The following is a 15,921-nucleotide window of genomic DNA, read 5'->3' as shown; positions in this document are numbered from 1 at the left end:
CAGAACCCAGTTATCCTGGGAGGTTCAGGTTAGGCAGTGCGTTTGTCAGACAAAGGGAGCGAAGTCGTTTTGGTGTGACGGTCCTGGTGCTGCCCCCAGGCCTCCCACTTTGAGAATCTGTGATCCGAGGTCCTGTCCCTAGTCAGCGTCACACAGGACTGACCCCTCGAGGTCGTGGCTCGTGACCTTCGGTCCGTGCTCCTGACTAGAGCGGGGACATTGGGTGGCCCCTGCGGTGCCCAGCAGATGCCCAAGCCCTAATGCTGCCTTGTGGTCCGCAGGAGGGGCTCCGCACGCTGTGTGTGGCCTACAGGAGGCTGGCCCCCGAGGAGTACCATGCCGCGTGCCAGCTGCTGCAGGCCGCCAGGGTGGCCCTCCAGGACCGGGAGAAGAAGCTGGCCGAAGCTTACGAGCAGATCGAGAAGGAGCTCACCCTGCTCGGCGCCACCGCCGTGGAGGACCGGTAAAGACACCACCTGCCGTGCCCAGAGGAGCACCGCAGTGGGGCAGCCGTGGGGGTCGGAGGGTGCGGAGGTGATGTCCAGGGGCTGCGGCTGGAGGCCACCCTGCTGTCCGGGAACAAGGGGCCTGAGACCACACCTCCCCAGAGGCAGGGGGCAAGCCTCGCCAGAGCCTCGTCACGGCCCAGCCGGCGCGTGCAGCTGGGTTTCTGTCCCCAGAGTCTGCGGACGCCTCCCTCCCTCGCCCCTTCCCTTCCTCTGAACACGGCCAACGTGTTGTTGTTGGTTTTGAGGAAGCAGAATGACTCAGGGGCCATTGCAGGGCCGCGTAAGCGTAGCTGGTGGAAAGCCCAGTCAGACCTTCCGGCACCCGGAGGCGGCTTCCAGTCCTCCACGGACAGTGAGGAGTACGCACTCCTGGGCTCCGACCACCACCGGGCGGTCAGCGGCTCTGCTGCAGTGTCTGGAGGAGAGCCAAGGAGGCAGCTGCCGCCCGTGGTGAGGAGAAAGTCCTCAGGGCTAGGCTCGTATTCCGGAGCCTTCTGTGAACACGTCCACCAGCCCCTTCTGAGTGGAGTATGGCGCCCTGCAGGAGCCGTTGCCTGGCCTCCTCCTCTTCCTGGAGCTGATTCCCTGTTCAGGGTGCGGTGAGGACCTAGGAGAAGCTGCCCCTGCAGCAGACAGGCGTTAGCAAGCAGGGACCCAGGGCACCGCTGCCCTGTGCCCAGGGAGGGAGAGGGATGTTCAGCCGGACATGGGCAGCCCCGCGAGGGAGCCTCGGAGCAGGTCCGTGGAGCCCTGGGGCTGTGTGGTGGGTGGATGTGGCTGGAGTTGGGACATGGAAGTGGAAGGTGACAGCTGGGCACAGGAGAGACGAGTGACATTGAAGCAGTGGCGGTCAGTCACAGTGGTCTCTTTGAAATGCCCAGCCAACACTTGCAAACCTCTCTGGGACTCAAATCCTGCCCCCAAACTTAAGTCTTATGAATTATTAGAACTAATTATTTATAATTGTTAATTATTAGAGGGTTTTTTTTTGTTTTTTTTTTTTTGCATTTCTAAAATTTCATGATCATATAATCTTGACAGTTTTGTCCGGGAAGTTCCTCCCAGAATCCAACTAGATCCCTGCAGTTGGTCTAAATCCATTCTCTCGTTCACTCTGTATGGAAACAGCACGTGTTGTCTCATCTCCCGAAAGGCAGGGCTCTGAGCTCTAGAGAGAATGGCAGACACCAGGGTGAGGTGCTCCTGACTGACCCCAGGCCAGCCACCCAGGGACGGTGGCACCGGCCGGTGGTGTCAGCAGATGTCCTCACAGTAGCCGAGGCCAGCTGGCAGCTTTGGGCTCCCGTAAGCAGGAGGGTGGCGGTGCAGTCCAACCCCATGGGCCGTAGGAGACGGAAAGGAAGCACCACGGGCGGCACAGGGCGTCGGGCCCGCAGTGGGCAGGCCCCTCACGTCTGCACTCGGGCACAGCCAGCTCCGTCAGGACACAGTATCGCCAGGGTGCCCAGATCCCTGTTCGTTAAGCAGCAAAGTCAGAACAGGTTACAGTGTAAGAAACGAAAGCGAATCCTGCAGACCCCCTCCCCCACTCCCGCGACTTGGAGAGGCACTCCCTTGTTGCCATGGCAATTCTCATGTTGCTCGAACACCTCTCCCATGGTGGGTCCCAGCAGGACAGGACTGGAGGCCTGGCCAGGGGTAACTGTGCCCGGCCGCCGCTGCGTGAAGCCGTCCCATCCGTCTGTCTGCTGGTGGGAGACGGCTCCGTGAGGCGGGTCGAGGGCCGTCCTGAGCCGAGCAGCGGCATGGTGCTTTTGAAGGCTCAGCTCCACGCGTGCAGCTCTCGTGTCGGGGGCTCTGGCCCTCTGCCTCCAGGGTCCTGGTTCCCACCATCTGTCTGGCTGCACCCTGCAGGCTCCAGGAGAAGGCGGCCGACACCATCGAGGCGCTGCAGAAGGCGGGCATCAAGGTCTGGGTGCTCACCGGGGACAAGATGGAGACGGCCGCGGCCACCTGCTATGCCTGCAAGCTCTTCCGCAGGAACACGCAGCTGCTTGAGCTGACCACCAAGAAGATTGAGGAGCAGAGTCTGCATGACGTTCTGTTCGAGCTGAGCAAGACTGTCCTGCGCTGCAGCGGGACCCTGACCAGGGACGGCTTCTCAGGGTGGGTGGCGCTCCTGCCTCTGAGCAGGGTCAGGCCCAGCTCCGTCAGCAGGTCCCAGAGCCTCCTCATCCCTTTGGGGCCTGGGTCTCCCGCGGGCATGAACGCATGTCCTCCTGGGTCAGGTTGAACTTGGGACCAAGGCTCGGCCACCTCTCTAGGGATTGGCACCTGTCTCCTTGCACCTGTGTGTGGGTGCAGGTGCAGACAGGTCCAGGTTCAGGAAGGCACACCAATCAAGTGTGTTTTTCTTGTCTTTTATGGTTAAGTATTTTGATTGGGGTAATTCTTGTCTGCTTCTAAGACTCAGAGGCTCCGTGGCAGATGCCAGGGAGAGCAGCCAGACAGGCCAGGATCATCAATAGTGCAGGTTGTCTGTCTGGAACAAGGCAGGGTGCCAGGACATCCGAGGTTCGACAGAGGCAGTGTACCAGGGCTGCCTCTGCTGGCCTGCAGTGCGTCTTCTGAGATCAGGTTTGTCTAGTGGTTTTAGATTCCCATTAATGTGGGCAGAGCACATGAGTGCTCTCATTGAATACAAATTTTAAAATATTCATAAATAGTAGAATTTTTTCTACATACCTGAACTGCAGAATTGCTTATGGGGATTGGAAGTGTTAGTCATTTTTTTTTAAGTATTTTTTTTAGATATTAATAGGCCTTTATTTTATTCATTTATTTTATGTGGTGCTGAGAATGGAACCCAGTGCCTCACACATGCTGGGCAAATGCTCTACCACCGAGCCACAGCCCAGTCCCAGAAGTGTTTATCGCTTCGAAGGCTGGTAAAGAGTGCTTCACCCATGTTCTTGTCAACCTGGGGCCCCGGGCCGGGAGCCTGGGGGTGTTAGGTGCACACACAGACCAGGGAGTTCAGGAATCACCACCCAGTGTAGGCTAGCAGAGACCCTGTCACTGGAACGTCAGAGAGTGTGCTGTGACTTTGAGCAAAACAAGAGCATCCCATGAAAACATGGGTCACAGGTGTTGCCACATACTACAGAGGCCGCCCTGATGAAATGGGAACCTGGGCTGCTTCATCCCCTGGGTTTGCAGTGTCTGCAGGCATGTGTGGCTCTAGCCACTGAGTAGTCCTTCTGATTTGTGTGGCCTGACAGACTTTCAGCGGACATGCAGGACTACGGATTAATCATTGACGGCGCGGCACTGTCGCTGATCATGAAGCCCCGGGAGGACGGCAGTTCCAGCAACTACCGGGAGCTCTTCCTCGAAATCTGCCGGAACTGCAGCGCTGTGCTCTGCTGTCGGATGGCGCCCCTGCAGAAAGCCCAGGTCGCGCCCCGCTTCACATCCTCGGTGATGCGTGCCTGAAACACTGAGCCCTGTCCAGGGGCCCCTCAGCTCCGACTCCTGAAACATCTAGTGAGCTAGAGGCAGAAATGATAGCGATCTCAGTCACCCTCCCCACTGGCCAGCCTGGAGTCCAGGCGACCCTCCCAGGTGCAGTGGCCAGGGTGGGTGCCCGGCTCCCTCCTGCGGAACAAAGCAAGGAGGGCCCTGGCAGGTACTGAGCTCTGCCGCATGCCACCCGCGGCTGTCCGAGCCTTGGCTTCTGAGTACCCTGCTGGACCAGCAGCGGCGGGCATGTGGCCAGAGTGTGCGCTTGGAAACAGTCAAATGGACTCTCCTCAGTCCGGCTCCAAACTTTGGTTTGTGAGACACACACCAGAAGCGCTTTAAAGACGCTTTTAAGTGCATTGTAGGAACCGCACGCGGACAGGGTGTCTTCCAGTGTCGGCAGGCTGGAAGAGTCCAGCGCATTGCAGTGCAGCTTAGCTACAGCAGGCAGAACCTGAGCTCTTGAAGGAAGAAGTCTGCACCTCCTCAGAGTGGCCCAGTGGCTAAGGTGACATGCATCTTGCAGAAACTCTAAGGACCAGGTGCAAGGACTGATTTCCAGCACGTGATGTGTGTGCCACTCACCTGTCACTGAGGCAGAACCAGGGCCTCCTGGGCAGTTCTCAGGAGGTGACCCAGGCTCACCTCGTTTCCTTCCTTCCCTCCTCACATGTGATCCACTAAACCTGCTCAGTTACTTCCAGATGCAGCAAAGGGTTTCCAGTGCTGGTTCTAAGTTTTCAATTGGCTTTTGAAAAACTTTATTCAAACAGATCTGCATGCCAGTCTCTCATCTTGAAACCAGCTTCCCATCTTTTCGGTCTCATATCCTAAGCCAGTGCACTTGGCACGTTAAGTGGGGACACTAGGAAACCCGGAAGTCATTCATTGCCTGAGATGCCAGGTTAGGTCTGTGCACAGGGCAGCTTTGGAAGTTAAGCTAGCCGGAGGAGCTGCAGCCTCGCTGCCTGGCTCCTGGCCCGGCTCTGCAGAGCTTCGAGTGTTGGCACCTGCCTGGTGTTTGAGTCCTGGCCGGACGTGCAGCTGGCTTGCCAGCCCTTGCGTGCCCTGGGGCCACCGTGGCTCCCAAGGCTGACTATTCTGTTTTGTTTCCAAAGGGAAAAGATGCCCCCCTGTGAATCAGCCTTTCCTAGGCCCACCGCACACCCTTGGCTCCGCCTGGCTATGAATGCCCCAGCAGGTGAAGCGGAGGAGTGAAGTCTGTTCATCTTTTCCAGATTGTTAAGCTGATCAAATTCTCAAAGGAGCACCCCATCACTCTGGCCATCGGCGATGGGGCCAACGACGTCAGCATGATCCTGGAGGCCCACGTGGGCATAGGTGAGCCACGCCAGCAGCAGGACCTGTGTCCCGGACGCCAGAGGGCCAGTCCGTCCTGCTGCAGCCTGTCACGTGTGGCCACTGCACCGGGGATGCCTGCACTGGCCGGGCCGGCCCCAACCTGCCCCTCACCTCCCTCCTTGCAGGGGTCATTGGGAAGGAGGGCCGTCAGGCTGCACGGAACAGCGACTACGCGATTCCCAAATTCAAGCACCTAAAGAAGATGCTCCTGGTCCACGGACATCTCTACTACATCAGGATCGCTGAGCTGGTGCAATACTTCTTCTATAAGGTGGGCAGTTCCTCTGCGCCCCACACAAGCGGCATGTGACGCCCAGATGACCCAACGCTGGGCAGGGTCACTCCGTGCTGTGAGGGGCCCTCAGGAAGCAAGGGCAGAGCCTGTCACTACAGGAGGGCCCCCGGCACCTCCTCAGCCTCCCAGAATCACTGTGGGCCTGAGGGTCTCTAGCCGGGCAATGCCTGAGGCCGGAGCATCCTTCCTCCTCCTTCCAGAAGCCCCGACTCCCTGTGCAGTGGCTTCTTCCTGGGTTGCTGACCCCTTCCTAACAGAGCCCCCTGCCCTGTCTGTGCGGACCGCAGCCGGAACAGGGTTTAGCAGCCGCTGGAACGCAAAGGGAATTTCCGAAGCCCGTTCGGTGCTCCCCTGCAGGACATGGGGCGCATCTGGTCGGTCCCCACGTAGAGCAGGTCCTGTGGGCAGCAGCTCGCGGGTCGGGCGAGCCCTGACGCCCCTGAGCACGTCCGTGGACTGACGGCCCGCGCTTCCCTTCCAGAACGTCTGCTTCATCTTCCCTCAGTTCCTCTACCAGTTCTTCTGCGGGTTCTCACAGCAGGTCAGTCCTCGCATCTTCTGAGTTGGGAGCGTGCCCTCGCCTTAAGTCCTTCCTGGAGGGTGGCGCCGTGGGGAGAGCAGACTCCAGGACATCCAGGCCACCCTGTTGCGTGACGCCAGGAAGCCCATTGCTGTCGCTCCCACTGCCCAGGGCCTGTTGGCAGGTGGGGTGCTGGATCGGGCCCAGGCCACAGTGCTGAGGAGTCCCTGGGCGGGTCTGCTGGCCCTGGGTGTTTGGAGACGCAGGCCAGCAAGGCTGGTGGAGACCACCTCCCAGCCCCCGCCTTGGGCTTTGGACCTGCGCTGAGCATTGGCCGCACACCAGAGGTCCCCAGGGGTTTGGCCATCCTCGGGACCAGAGGCACTGAGTGCCAGGCACAGTGGTGGTGGCCTGAGGACAGGGACAAAGGGGCCCCTCAGCACCCGCCACCTAGGCGATCCTGCGTGTGCCAGTGCACAGCATGCCAGCTTCTCTTCCAAAGCGGCCAGGACAGGCCCAGGACGCTGGAGGGAGGCCGTCAGAACCCCAGCCTCGCTCTGTTCTGTCTCCTTCTGTCCCCGTCTTGCAGTCTGTGGTAGAACGGGTGGGTCGGAGCCAGCGTGGGCCAGCTGCAGCTCCGACCAGCTGCCAGGGCGGCTCTTGGTCCCTGAGGGTGTGTTTGGTGCACAGCCGTTCTCTGTGTGTGAGATGAACAAAGCCACCGCCGTCCGTGTGGGCGCCGGTGGTCAGCGGGCCGTCTCCCTGCAGACGCTGTACGACACGGCGTACCTGACCCTCTACAACATCAGCTTCACCTCCCTCCCGATCCTGCTGTACAGCCTCATGGAGCAGCACGTGGGCATCGACGTGCTCAAGAGGGACCCCTCGCTGTACAGGTGAGCCCACCCCCCACAGCCCTCCCGGGCAGGAGCAGCAAGTGACCACCTCCGTCCTTCCGATCAGTGTCTGGGACCAGGGTTCCAGCCGGAAATGTTGGTGCACTGGGCACTTGCTCCCCAGCCCCTTGGCAGGAGGCCCGGTCTCCTCCCCAGGTCACAGGTGGTGGACAGGGACGCACGCTGGGCCAGCTTGGCTTGCTGGCCTGTTCAGTGTCATGAAAGAACCAGGGATGAGGATGTCGGTCCTCTCGTGACCCCAGTGAATTCACAGCCCGAATAACCCTTTGGAACCAGTGTGTTCTGTTCAGAGAAGTTAAGGGATCTGATTTCAATGTCATCTTTTCCCTGAAAAATCTTTATTAAAAAGGAAAAGGTGTTTTTCTGCTGTTTCAGAACTGCTGTCCAGGATCTCTGGCAGATTTGATGTTCCTGTTTGTCTTTTTAATTAAACACGTATTTTTCAGTCTAGACCCAGGTGTGGTTGCAGAGCCTAACACCGGGCAACTCCATGTGCTCCTGTGCAGTGTCCACCCCAGACACGGGGCGACTCCATGTGCTCCTGTGCAGTGCCCACCCCAGACACGGGGCGACTCCATGTGCTCCTGTGCAGTGCCCACCCCAGACACGGGGCGACTCCATGTGCTCCTGTGCGGTGCCCACCCCAGACACGGGGCGACTCCATGTGCTCCTGTGCGGTGCCCCCGGGCGGCACCTCAGACATGGGGCAACTCCATGTGCTCCTGTGCAGTGCCCACCCCAGACACGGGGCGACTCCATGTGCTCCTGTGTGGTGTCCACCCCAGACACGGGGCGACTCCATGTGCTCCTGTGCGGTGCCCCCGGGTGGCACCTCAGACCCGCCAGGGCCCTGCTGCCCAGGCCAGGCTCCCGTCTTGCTCAGATGGCCCTGTATCCGCGGGCTGCGTGTGCGTGTGTGTGTTCAGTGGGACTGGCTGTTCACAGGTGCCGTGCCTGTGGCCACCGCTCCAGAGGTGAGCGGCTCCACCTGACAGCTTGCCTCTGGCAGGACTCCTGGACACGTGGTCTGTACCCTCCAGACGCGTCCACAGGGCACCACGGGCCTTCTCAAGTAGGCTGATGGCAGGGGGTCAGGAAAATCGGTAGTGTGTGCCAGGGCTTCGGTCTGTCTGGGTTGGAGCCTGTCCACCCATGGGCAGGGTGCTGGCCCTGCAGGAGAGGCGTGTGCTGGGCTCCTGCGTGAGGCTCTGCGGGATGCAAGGAGGCAGAGATCAGAGCCCATTGGTGCCAGCAAAGCACAGAGACTGAGAAACACTTTCCTTTCATTCCCAGGAGCGTGCTGCTTGGGGGCCAGGCGGGTGCGGCCATGCAGCCACGTGTGGGTGACCCTGCGGGACACTGACCCCTCCCCTTCCCCACACAGGGACATCGCCAAGAACGCGCTGCTCCGCTGGCGGGTGTTCCTCTACTGGACGCTGCTGGGCCTGTTCGATGCCCTCGTGTTTTTCTTTGGTGCTTATTTCATGTTTGAGAACACGGTCGTGACCAGCAGTGGACAGGTCAGTGCTGCACTCAGGTGTCTGAGGACTAGCCCCTGCCCCAGGTTATCATGCTGTGACAACAGTAGTTCAGCAGGGCCCCCGGGTCCTGCGGGTGGGTCACACACACCTGTGTCCAGCAGGTGTGTCCAGGGGCAGGTGGCGGCAGGGCAGGCCTCGGGGTCGCCAGGTGTGCTGCGTGACCTTCTTTCCGTGGCCAGCAGCAGGACCAGTGTGCCGCTGTTGCATTTGGGCTTCGTTTCCGGGGACGGGAGAGGCTGGTGTGGTGTGCCCACGCAGGCCGGCCTGCGGTAGGCAGGGCACGTCCTGGGGTGCTCGGCGCTGGCGTGCTTCCTGGGGTCTGTTTTATTTGTATCTTGCTTTTTTCTCTCTGCTCCTCGCCTTCTCCACCCCCAGATAGTGACCACCAACACACACATGGTAAGAGCCGTGGTTTGTCCTCCGTTTGTGTTTTCTGGAGTGCACCAAATAAAATATTTCTCGAAAATATTTTCACCTGTGACCTCTACTGTGTGCTTTGTGGGTAGAATGCTGTTAGCTGCTCCTGCCCTCTGCTGGCCTCGCTTCCCATTCCCGGGTCTGTGTCAGGTTCCACGGGTCTGAACCCCCTTCTGGTAACGGTGGGCAGTCAGCAGGGATGGGAGGCCTGAGGGCACGTTTCAGCTGGCCATGCAGACCAGCCTGGCACCACAGGGGTCACAGCCTGGCACCACAGGGGTCACAGCCTGGCACCACAGGGGTCACAGCCCTGGTCCCAGCCTGGCACCCTGGGGGTCACAGCCTGGCACCACAGGGGTCACAGCCCTGGTCCCAGCCTGGCACCACAGGGGTCACAGCCTGGCACCACAGGGGTCACAGCCCTGGGCCCAGCCTGGCACCCTAGGGGTCACAGCCTGGCACCCTGGGGGTCACAGCCTGGCACCACAGAGGTCACAGCCCTGGTCCCAGCCTGGCACCCTGGGGGTCACAGCCTGGCACCACAGGGGTCACAGCCCTGGTCCCAGCCTGGCACCCTGGGGGTCACAGCCTGGCACCACAGGGGTCACAGCCCTGGTCCCAGACTGGCACCCTGGGGGTCACAGCCTGGCACCACAGGGGTCACAGCCCTGGTCCCAGACTGGCACCCTGGGGGTCACAGCCTGGCACCACAGGGGTCACAGCCCTGGTCCCAGACTGGCACCCTGGGGGTCACAGCCCTGGTCCCAGCCTGGCACCCTGGGGGTCACAGCCTGGCACAACAGGGGTCACAGCCCTGGTCCCAGTGCGGGGCTGGCTGTTCACATAAGCACTGCTGTTGGTGACGGGCAGGGTCCTGGCACCCTGAGGTCAGCGTCCCAACAGCAGGCTTTTTGTTTCTCGTCCCCGGCTTCGTCTTCTCCCCTGGTAGCCTCCCCATGTCCACCCCCAGCCTGTTGGGTGGGGCCCAGAAGTCCTGCTGCGTGTCCCAGGAATCTGCTGCTCCTTTGTTTATTTTCTTGTCACCCAAAGGTGCTCTGTCTTTGCCTGTGACTCCTCTTCCGTTAGGTTGATCTGGAAGTGCTGGGCACTCTGCTGCTCTGCAAGCTGTACGTTTCCTGGACTTGCTCTTGGCCCGGGTTTGTGGACCGAGTGGTCCTGCCTGTCCCCAGGCTGTCACCGTAGCTGCAAGAGCCCTGTCACTTCTTCCATCTCCTGTGCCTTTTCCCCGGGTCAGGCCTTCATAGCCCTCGGTGTGTCTTGGACATGCAGGTTCACGTCCTGGGCCTCGATCTCATGACGGTGGCATGTAGGTGGCATGGTGGTGGCATGTGGCAAGGCCATCATCGCTGGCTCTCCTTCTCGGCTGGCCTCCGCCTCGTGCTGACTGCACCCCGTTCTCTTGGAGGTTCCTAGTGTGGAGCTTGAGGAGACCAGTGGTGGGACGGGGCCCAGGCAGGGGACAGGTGGTGGCATAGGCGGGCTCCACACCGAGCGTGCACAGCCACGTGGCTCTGTGTGCGTCCCTCGGGTCAGGGAAGGACATGCTGCTCTCCCTGGAAAGGCAGGCGTGCTGCTGCTCAGGCCTTCCCGGCAGACGCCCTCAGGGTCCCCTTGTCTTCTCCAGCCGCTGCTGCAGGTGTCTGCAGCCAGGCTGTGCGACCGCCAGCAGGGGAGCAGGGGCACCTGTGTTCCCTCGCTGGGACCCCACGTCCCACCCCCTGTCTCCCACTGGGACCCCACGTCCCACGCCGTCTCCCGCTGGGACCCCACGTCCCACCCCTTGTCTCCCGCTGGGACCCCACGTCCCACCCCGTCTCCCGCTGGGACCCCACGTCCCACCCCCTGTCTCCCGCTGGGACCCCACGTCCCACCCCGTCTCCCGCTGGGACCCCACGTCCCACCCCGTCTCCCGCTGGGACCCCACGTCCCACCCCGTCTCCCGCTGGGACCCCACGTCCCACCCCCTGCCTCCCGCTGGGACCCCACGTCCCACCCCCTGCCTCCCGCTGGGACCCCACGTCCCACCCCCTGCCTCCCGCTGGGACCCCACGTCCCACCCCCTGCCTCCCGCTGGGACCCCACGTCCCACCCCCTGCCTCCCGCTGGGACCCCACGTCCCACCCCCTGCCTCCCGCTGGGACCCCACGTCCCACCCCCTGCCTCCCGCTGGGACCCCACGTCCCACCCCCTGCCTCCCGCTGGGACCCCACGTCCCACCCCCTGCCTCCCGCTGGGACCCCACGTCCCACCCCCTGCCTCCCGCTGGGACCCCACGTCCCACCCCCTGCCTCCCGCTGGGACCCCACGTCCCACCCCCTGCCTCCCGCTGGGACCCCACGTCCCACCCCCTGTCTCCCGCTGGGACCCCACGTCCCACCCCCTGTCTCCCGCTCCCCTGCAAGGCCCATGTCTCCCAGGAGGAGGTGTTCCAGTGATGTGTCCCCACCTGGCACCCCTGCCTGTGGTCACATCTCTAGAACTTGAAGTGGTGACAGAGTCCAAGGTGGAGACAGGACAGGGCTCCCCAGGCAGCCACCTGCCTCCAGGGACATGGGCCGCCTAGTACGTGTTGCTGGCTGCCACAGCAGAGGCTCAGGTGCCGGTCACGTCTTCTCGCATAGGAACTGGGGAGAGACCCAGGGGCCTTGGCAGCCAGTGCCAAGGGTGCCCAGCCCAGGCTTGGGGGACATGTCCTGTGCTGGGCTTCACAGCAGGCTTGTACTGGGCCCTGAGGCTCCCACAGGGTGACTGCAGTAGCTGTCAGCCAGCACTGTGACAGGTGACGCAGGGCTGCCCAGGAAGGAGTTCGGGGTCAGGAGGGCCGAGGCACCCACACGTGATGTGCCTGCGGACACGCAGCCCCGCCCTGCCCCGTGGCTCCAGGGAGCCTTCTCCCTGACAGCAGTGGGTCCCCTTTGTTTTGGGGTGTGAGGAGTGACGCGCTGCAGAACCGAGAGCAGCATCGGGCAGGTCCAGCGGGCTCGGGTGGAGCCCAGAGGTCCTGCAGCTCAGCTCCTGATGGGGACCCTCCTGGTCCTGGAACTGCAGGTTGGTGCTCATGCTCGCCCTCCGTTGGCCTTCCCTGCGGCCCCAGGTGCACCTTGCAGACGAGTCTAGAAGCCCTGTCTCCGCGGTCAACGGTGTTCCTCCTTGGACGCCACCGTGAATCCCGAGGCTTGGCCTTGTTCCTGCTGCGGGCAGGCTCCTGGGCGGATCCCTGGAGCTCAGAGCACACTGTGCTAGAACTCAGGAGCACCAGCAGGGTGGCTGAGACGCCACCGTGGGGGCTCAGAGAGCAGGGGCGTGCCTGGGAGTGTGTCGCACACACACAGATTGGCCTGCTCCCAAGGCTTTGTGTCGCACACACACAGATTGGCCTGCTCCCAAGGCTTTTGAGCAGAGCATCCTGCGAGGATGCTCACCTCAGAGGGGATGGAGAGGCGAGGAGGACCGAGCAGATGCCAGGCGAACACAGGAACCTGGCCAGGGAGGGGCGGGGAGGCCCATGAGTCCCAGGGGCTCTGTCCACTGGGCCGTGGGCGCAGGTGTGCAGTGGTATGCCACAGAAGTGCTGGTGTGGCTGTTGGGTGTATCCGACATTAGCGTGGGTCCTGAGCAGTCAGAACAGGAGCGTCGCTGGGGTTGGATCGTCCCTCTGACGACCTGCCAACAAAGGCGGCTGTGTCCTAGGGCCCCTCCGCCTCCCACCCCACGATCCTGGTAGAATCTTGACCATAACCAGGGACCATCAGCAGCTACCAGACAGCACTTGTTGAAATCAGATGAGATCCGGAGCACTGGGCACACAGGGGCTCTGTGGCGGCCCCCCTGGTGAGCTGGCCAAGGGCTGTGGGCACAGGAAAGTTGATGGTCAGTGCTTCCCAGGGTTCCTGGCTAAAATCCACGGCTCGGAATACAGCCATGCCTTGCTGTCTGCCTGTGACGATGGGTGGTGGCTCACGTGTCTGGTGGCACCGGGGCCAGAGGCCTCAGTCTCCCTGGCCCTGCCACCAGCCGCCCTGTGGGGAGGCGTGGCAGTGAGGTAGAAGGACGCTGCCTTGTCCCCACTCAGCATGTCCCCCAGGTGTGTGACTGTGTGACGTGGCACCAAGTAGTGGAGGAGCAGGGAGTGCCTCTCCACCGTGGGCTCACCCGGGCCAATAGTCGCTCAGTAAACCAGCAGCCGCTGCTCCCAACACCGTCGGTCGGGTGCTGCCGGGCTGCCGCTGCCCTGGGCTGAGGACCCCACCTGACGGTGCCATGGGGACGGGCGATTGAGAGCACATGCCCTCCCTGTGCAGGACCCGGTGCAGGCCCAGCTCCAGGAGCGCCGAGAAGGCTGGCCGGGGGCCTGTGTGCCAGGCACGCAGGGCTGCCTCTTCCTCCCTGGGCCCCCGTCCCGGGCATTCGGCAGTGCCTCTGGCTTCTGCCCTCCAGAGGACCTCCCGGCAGAGCTGGGTGTCCCCTGGGCACTGTGCCCTGGCTGAGGAGCTCTGCGGGTTCAGGCCCGAGTGCTTTTGCTGGCCCGTCTCCTGGCCTGAAGCACGAGCTGGCTTGACCAGGACACGGAGCCCAGGGTGCAGCGAGCGTCGTGCCTCGGGGGCCCTGGAGCCCCGCAGTGCCTCCCACCTCACCGCGGTCACAGGCGCGTGCCGGGCGTGGCCCTGGGAGTGCCCGTTAGGCTGGGAACCACCACCAGGAAAGCGTTAGCATCCAGCTTCCGCCTCTGAGGTAAAGCTGTGATTTTACCCTAAAGAGGTGCTAGGAGCCTCCTCCGGGAAGCACGGTTCACAGCACCCGACAGGCCCTAGCCGAGGACCCTCACAGTGGCCATTCTTGGAGGCAAGGTTGCCCTGCGACTGGACCCTCCCCGGAGGGGTCTCTCTGCTGTCTTGACCCTACTGGGACGCCTGTCCTCTTGTGTTTGGACCCATGTCTGCACTTCCCACCATCCTCCGAGGCCCCAGTGAGGACAGCAGCTCGAACGCACTTGGTCCTCCCGCCTCCTGCACTTGCTGGTTGGCGTCTGTGGCCTATGGCTACTGGAGGGGCAGCCCTTGTCCAGCTCTGTCCTGTCTGTCTGTCTGTCCCTTCCTCAGCGGCTGGGACGGTGTGTCCGGCACCCCTCTGGTTGTTTCTCGTTGTTGTTCCTCAGCAGTAGGTGCCTGTACCGACAGCCCCCCCGCGTCCTGGGCTTACCTCAGACGTGGAGCAGCAACCGGGGCCTTCAGGTCCCTGTTGTCTCTGCAGGTGCCCATTTAACCCAGCTGTGTGGGCTTCGCTCTCACTGCAGTGCCCAGTGGGGCCGGGCCACAGGCAGCCAGCAGCTCTGCCTGCCAGTCTCCCGTCTGTGTGGCACGGCCCCATCGTCTCTGGCGTGTCCTGGGCCCCATGCCGGCTCCCGGGAGCATCGAGCAGAGTGCTCCAGTGGCTTTGGGAGTGAGGGAGACTGTGCAGGAGGTCACTTGGCTGCTTTCCTCACAGATGTTCGGGAACTGGACCTTCGGGACGCTGGTCTTCACAGTGATGGTGTTCACAGTCACGCTGAAGGTGAGTCTGCACAGAGCCGTGCAGCGGCTGGCTGTGCAGTGCCTCATGCCCGCAGACTATGAGCTGTGAACCCACTCAGGCTGAAGCACCTGCCCGGGGCTGCCCCTGGGTCCCCTCCCCACCTAGACCCATGAGGCACCATATCCCAACGATCCTGGGCAACCCAGTCCCTGAACTTGAAGAATTAACAGCAGTAAGTGAAAGAGGCTCCTCTCCAGGGGTGGATCCCATTTAGAAGGCTTTCAGAGGGGCGACCCCCGGCCCGCCACAGCCAGCAGCTCAGACGGGCCAGTTCCCTGCCGTGGAAGCCCAGCTCTTTGAAGTCAGGTGATGTTCTCTAGGGAACCTCACGGCCGGGCCGCAGCCTAGCAGGTGGCGTTCTGTGGGGAACCTCACACCGGGTCCCGGCCTAGCAGGTGGTGTTCTGTGGGGAACCTCACACCAGGCCGCGGCCTGCCGGACGGTCAGGAGGAGACACAAAGGCAGCACTGGCTGTAGCTCGCCAGCACCAGGGCGTGTCCAGCCGGGCAGCTGCAGGTGGTGGCCGGCTGGGACACTGGCCTGCTCTTTCTGTGTTGGGAGTGTGGGGCTTCGTTCGGGTTTTCCTGGAAGCTCATATTGGCCTCAGCCCTTGGGTTCTGTGCCGCTTCGTTTGGCACAGCTTTCTGGCCGTAGAGCCCGTGCTGAACACACCACTGCTGGCCTCCTTTCTCCCCCGCAGCTGGCCCTGGACACACACTACTGGACCTGGATAAACCACTTTGTTATCTGGGGGTCGCTGCTCTTCTACGTTGTCTTTTCCCTACTCTGGGGAGGAATTATCTGGTAAGAGCTGGTGCACACCATGTGACCGTCACTGCCGGGCCGTCCCTCTGCCTGTCCCCAAGGCTCAAGGCCTAAGTTCCCTTTGACCTCCTGCATTGCTGGGGGAGATCGTTGAGCCTGCCGTGCCCCAGGTGTCCGGTACGTGTTCTGCTGCTGTAACAGAACACCTGAGGCTGAGTGATTTGCCAAGATGGCTGACCTTTGGGCTCCTGGCCCTGGAGGCCGGAAGTCCAGGAGCACAGTGCTGGTGTCTGCTTGCCCAGCCTCATGACACTGGAGTCGTCACAGGGCGAGGCGGGCGAGCGTGCCGGCTGGGGCCACCGACCCACCACGTGGGCCCCTTGCTCAGAACGTCCTTCCACCTCCCGCAGGCCCCTGTCACACGCCTTTGATGGGAATGGGGTCGAGTTTCCACGTGAGCCTTGGGGTCACGTGGAACCCAGAGCCCTGGGATGCAGGGGACACCCCACTGCCATGCTGG

The 15,921-nt window shown here is 62.2% G+C and overlaps 1 protein-coding gene across 4 annotated transcripts in view; it reads left to right on the top strand.

Moving 5' to 3' along the window:
• Atp11a (ATPase phospholipid transporting 11A) overlaps nt 1-15,921 on the top strand; it is a 118,232-nt gene that overhangs the window by 91,985 nt on the left and 10,326 nt on the right. For 3 of the 4 annotated variants that reach the window (XM_047552347.1, XM_047552348.1, XM_047552349.1), the window contains exons 18-27: nt 282-463; nt 2,385-2,636; nt 3,752-3,926; nt 5,231-5,333; nt 5,480-5,625; nt 6,131-6,190; nt 6,938-7,065; nt 8,471-8,606; nt 14,550-14,615; nt 15,337-15,440. In XM_047552347.1, coding sequence (XP_047408303.1) covers nt 282-463; nt 2,385-2,636; nt 3,752-3,926; nt 5,231-5,333; nt 5,480-5,625; nt 6,131-6,190; nt 6,938-7,065; nt 8,471-8,606; nt 14,550-14,615; nt 15,337-15,440 — 1,352 coding nt within the window. Of the gene's footprint in view, nt 1-281; nt 464-2,384; nt 2,637-3,751; nt 3,927-5,230; nt 5,334-5,479; nt 5,626-6,130; nt 6,191-6,937; nt 7,066-8,470; nt 8,607-8,728; nt 8,992-14,549; nt 14,616-15,336; nt 15,441-15,921 lie in introns of those variants that run through there. The other variant, XM_047552350.1, reaches the window with a different exon arrangement.

Source organism: Sciurus carolinensis, chromosome 5 (assembly GCF_902686445.1).
Source record: "Sciurus carolinensis chromosome 5, mSciCar1.2, whole genome shotgun sequence".
NCBI lineage: Eukaryota > Metazoa > Chordata > Mammalia > Rodentia > Sciuridae > Sciurus > Sciurus carolinensis.
The sequence above is the reverse complement of the archived record's forward strand: the minus strand, read 5'-3'. Positions and strand labels throughout refer to the sequence as shown.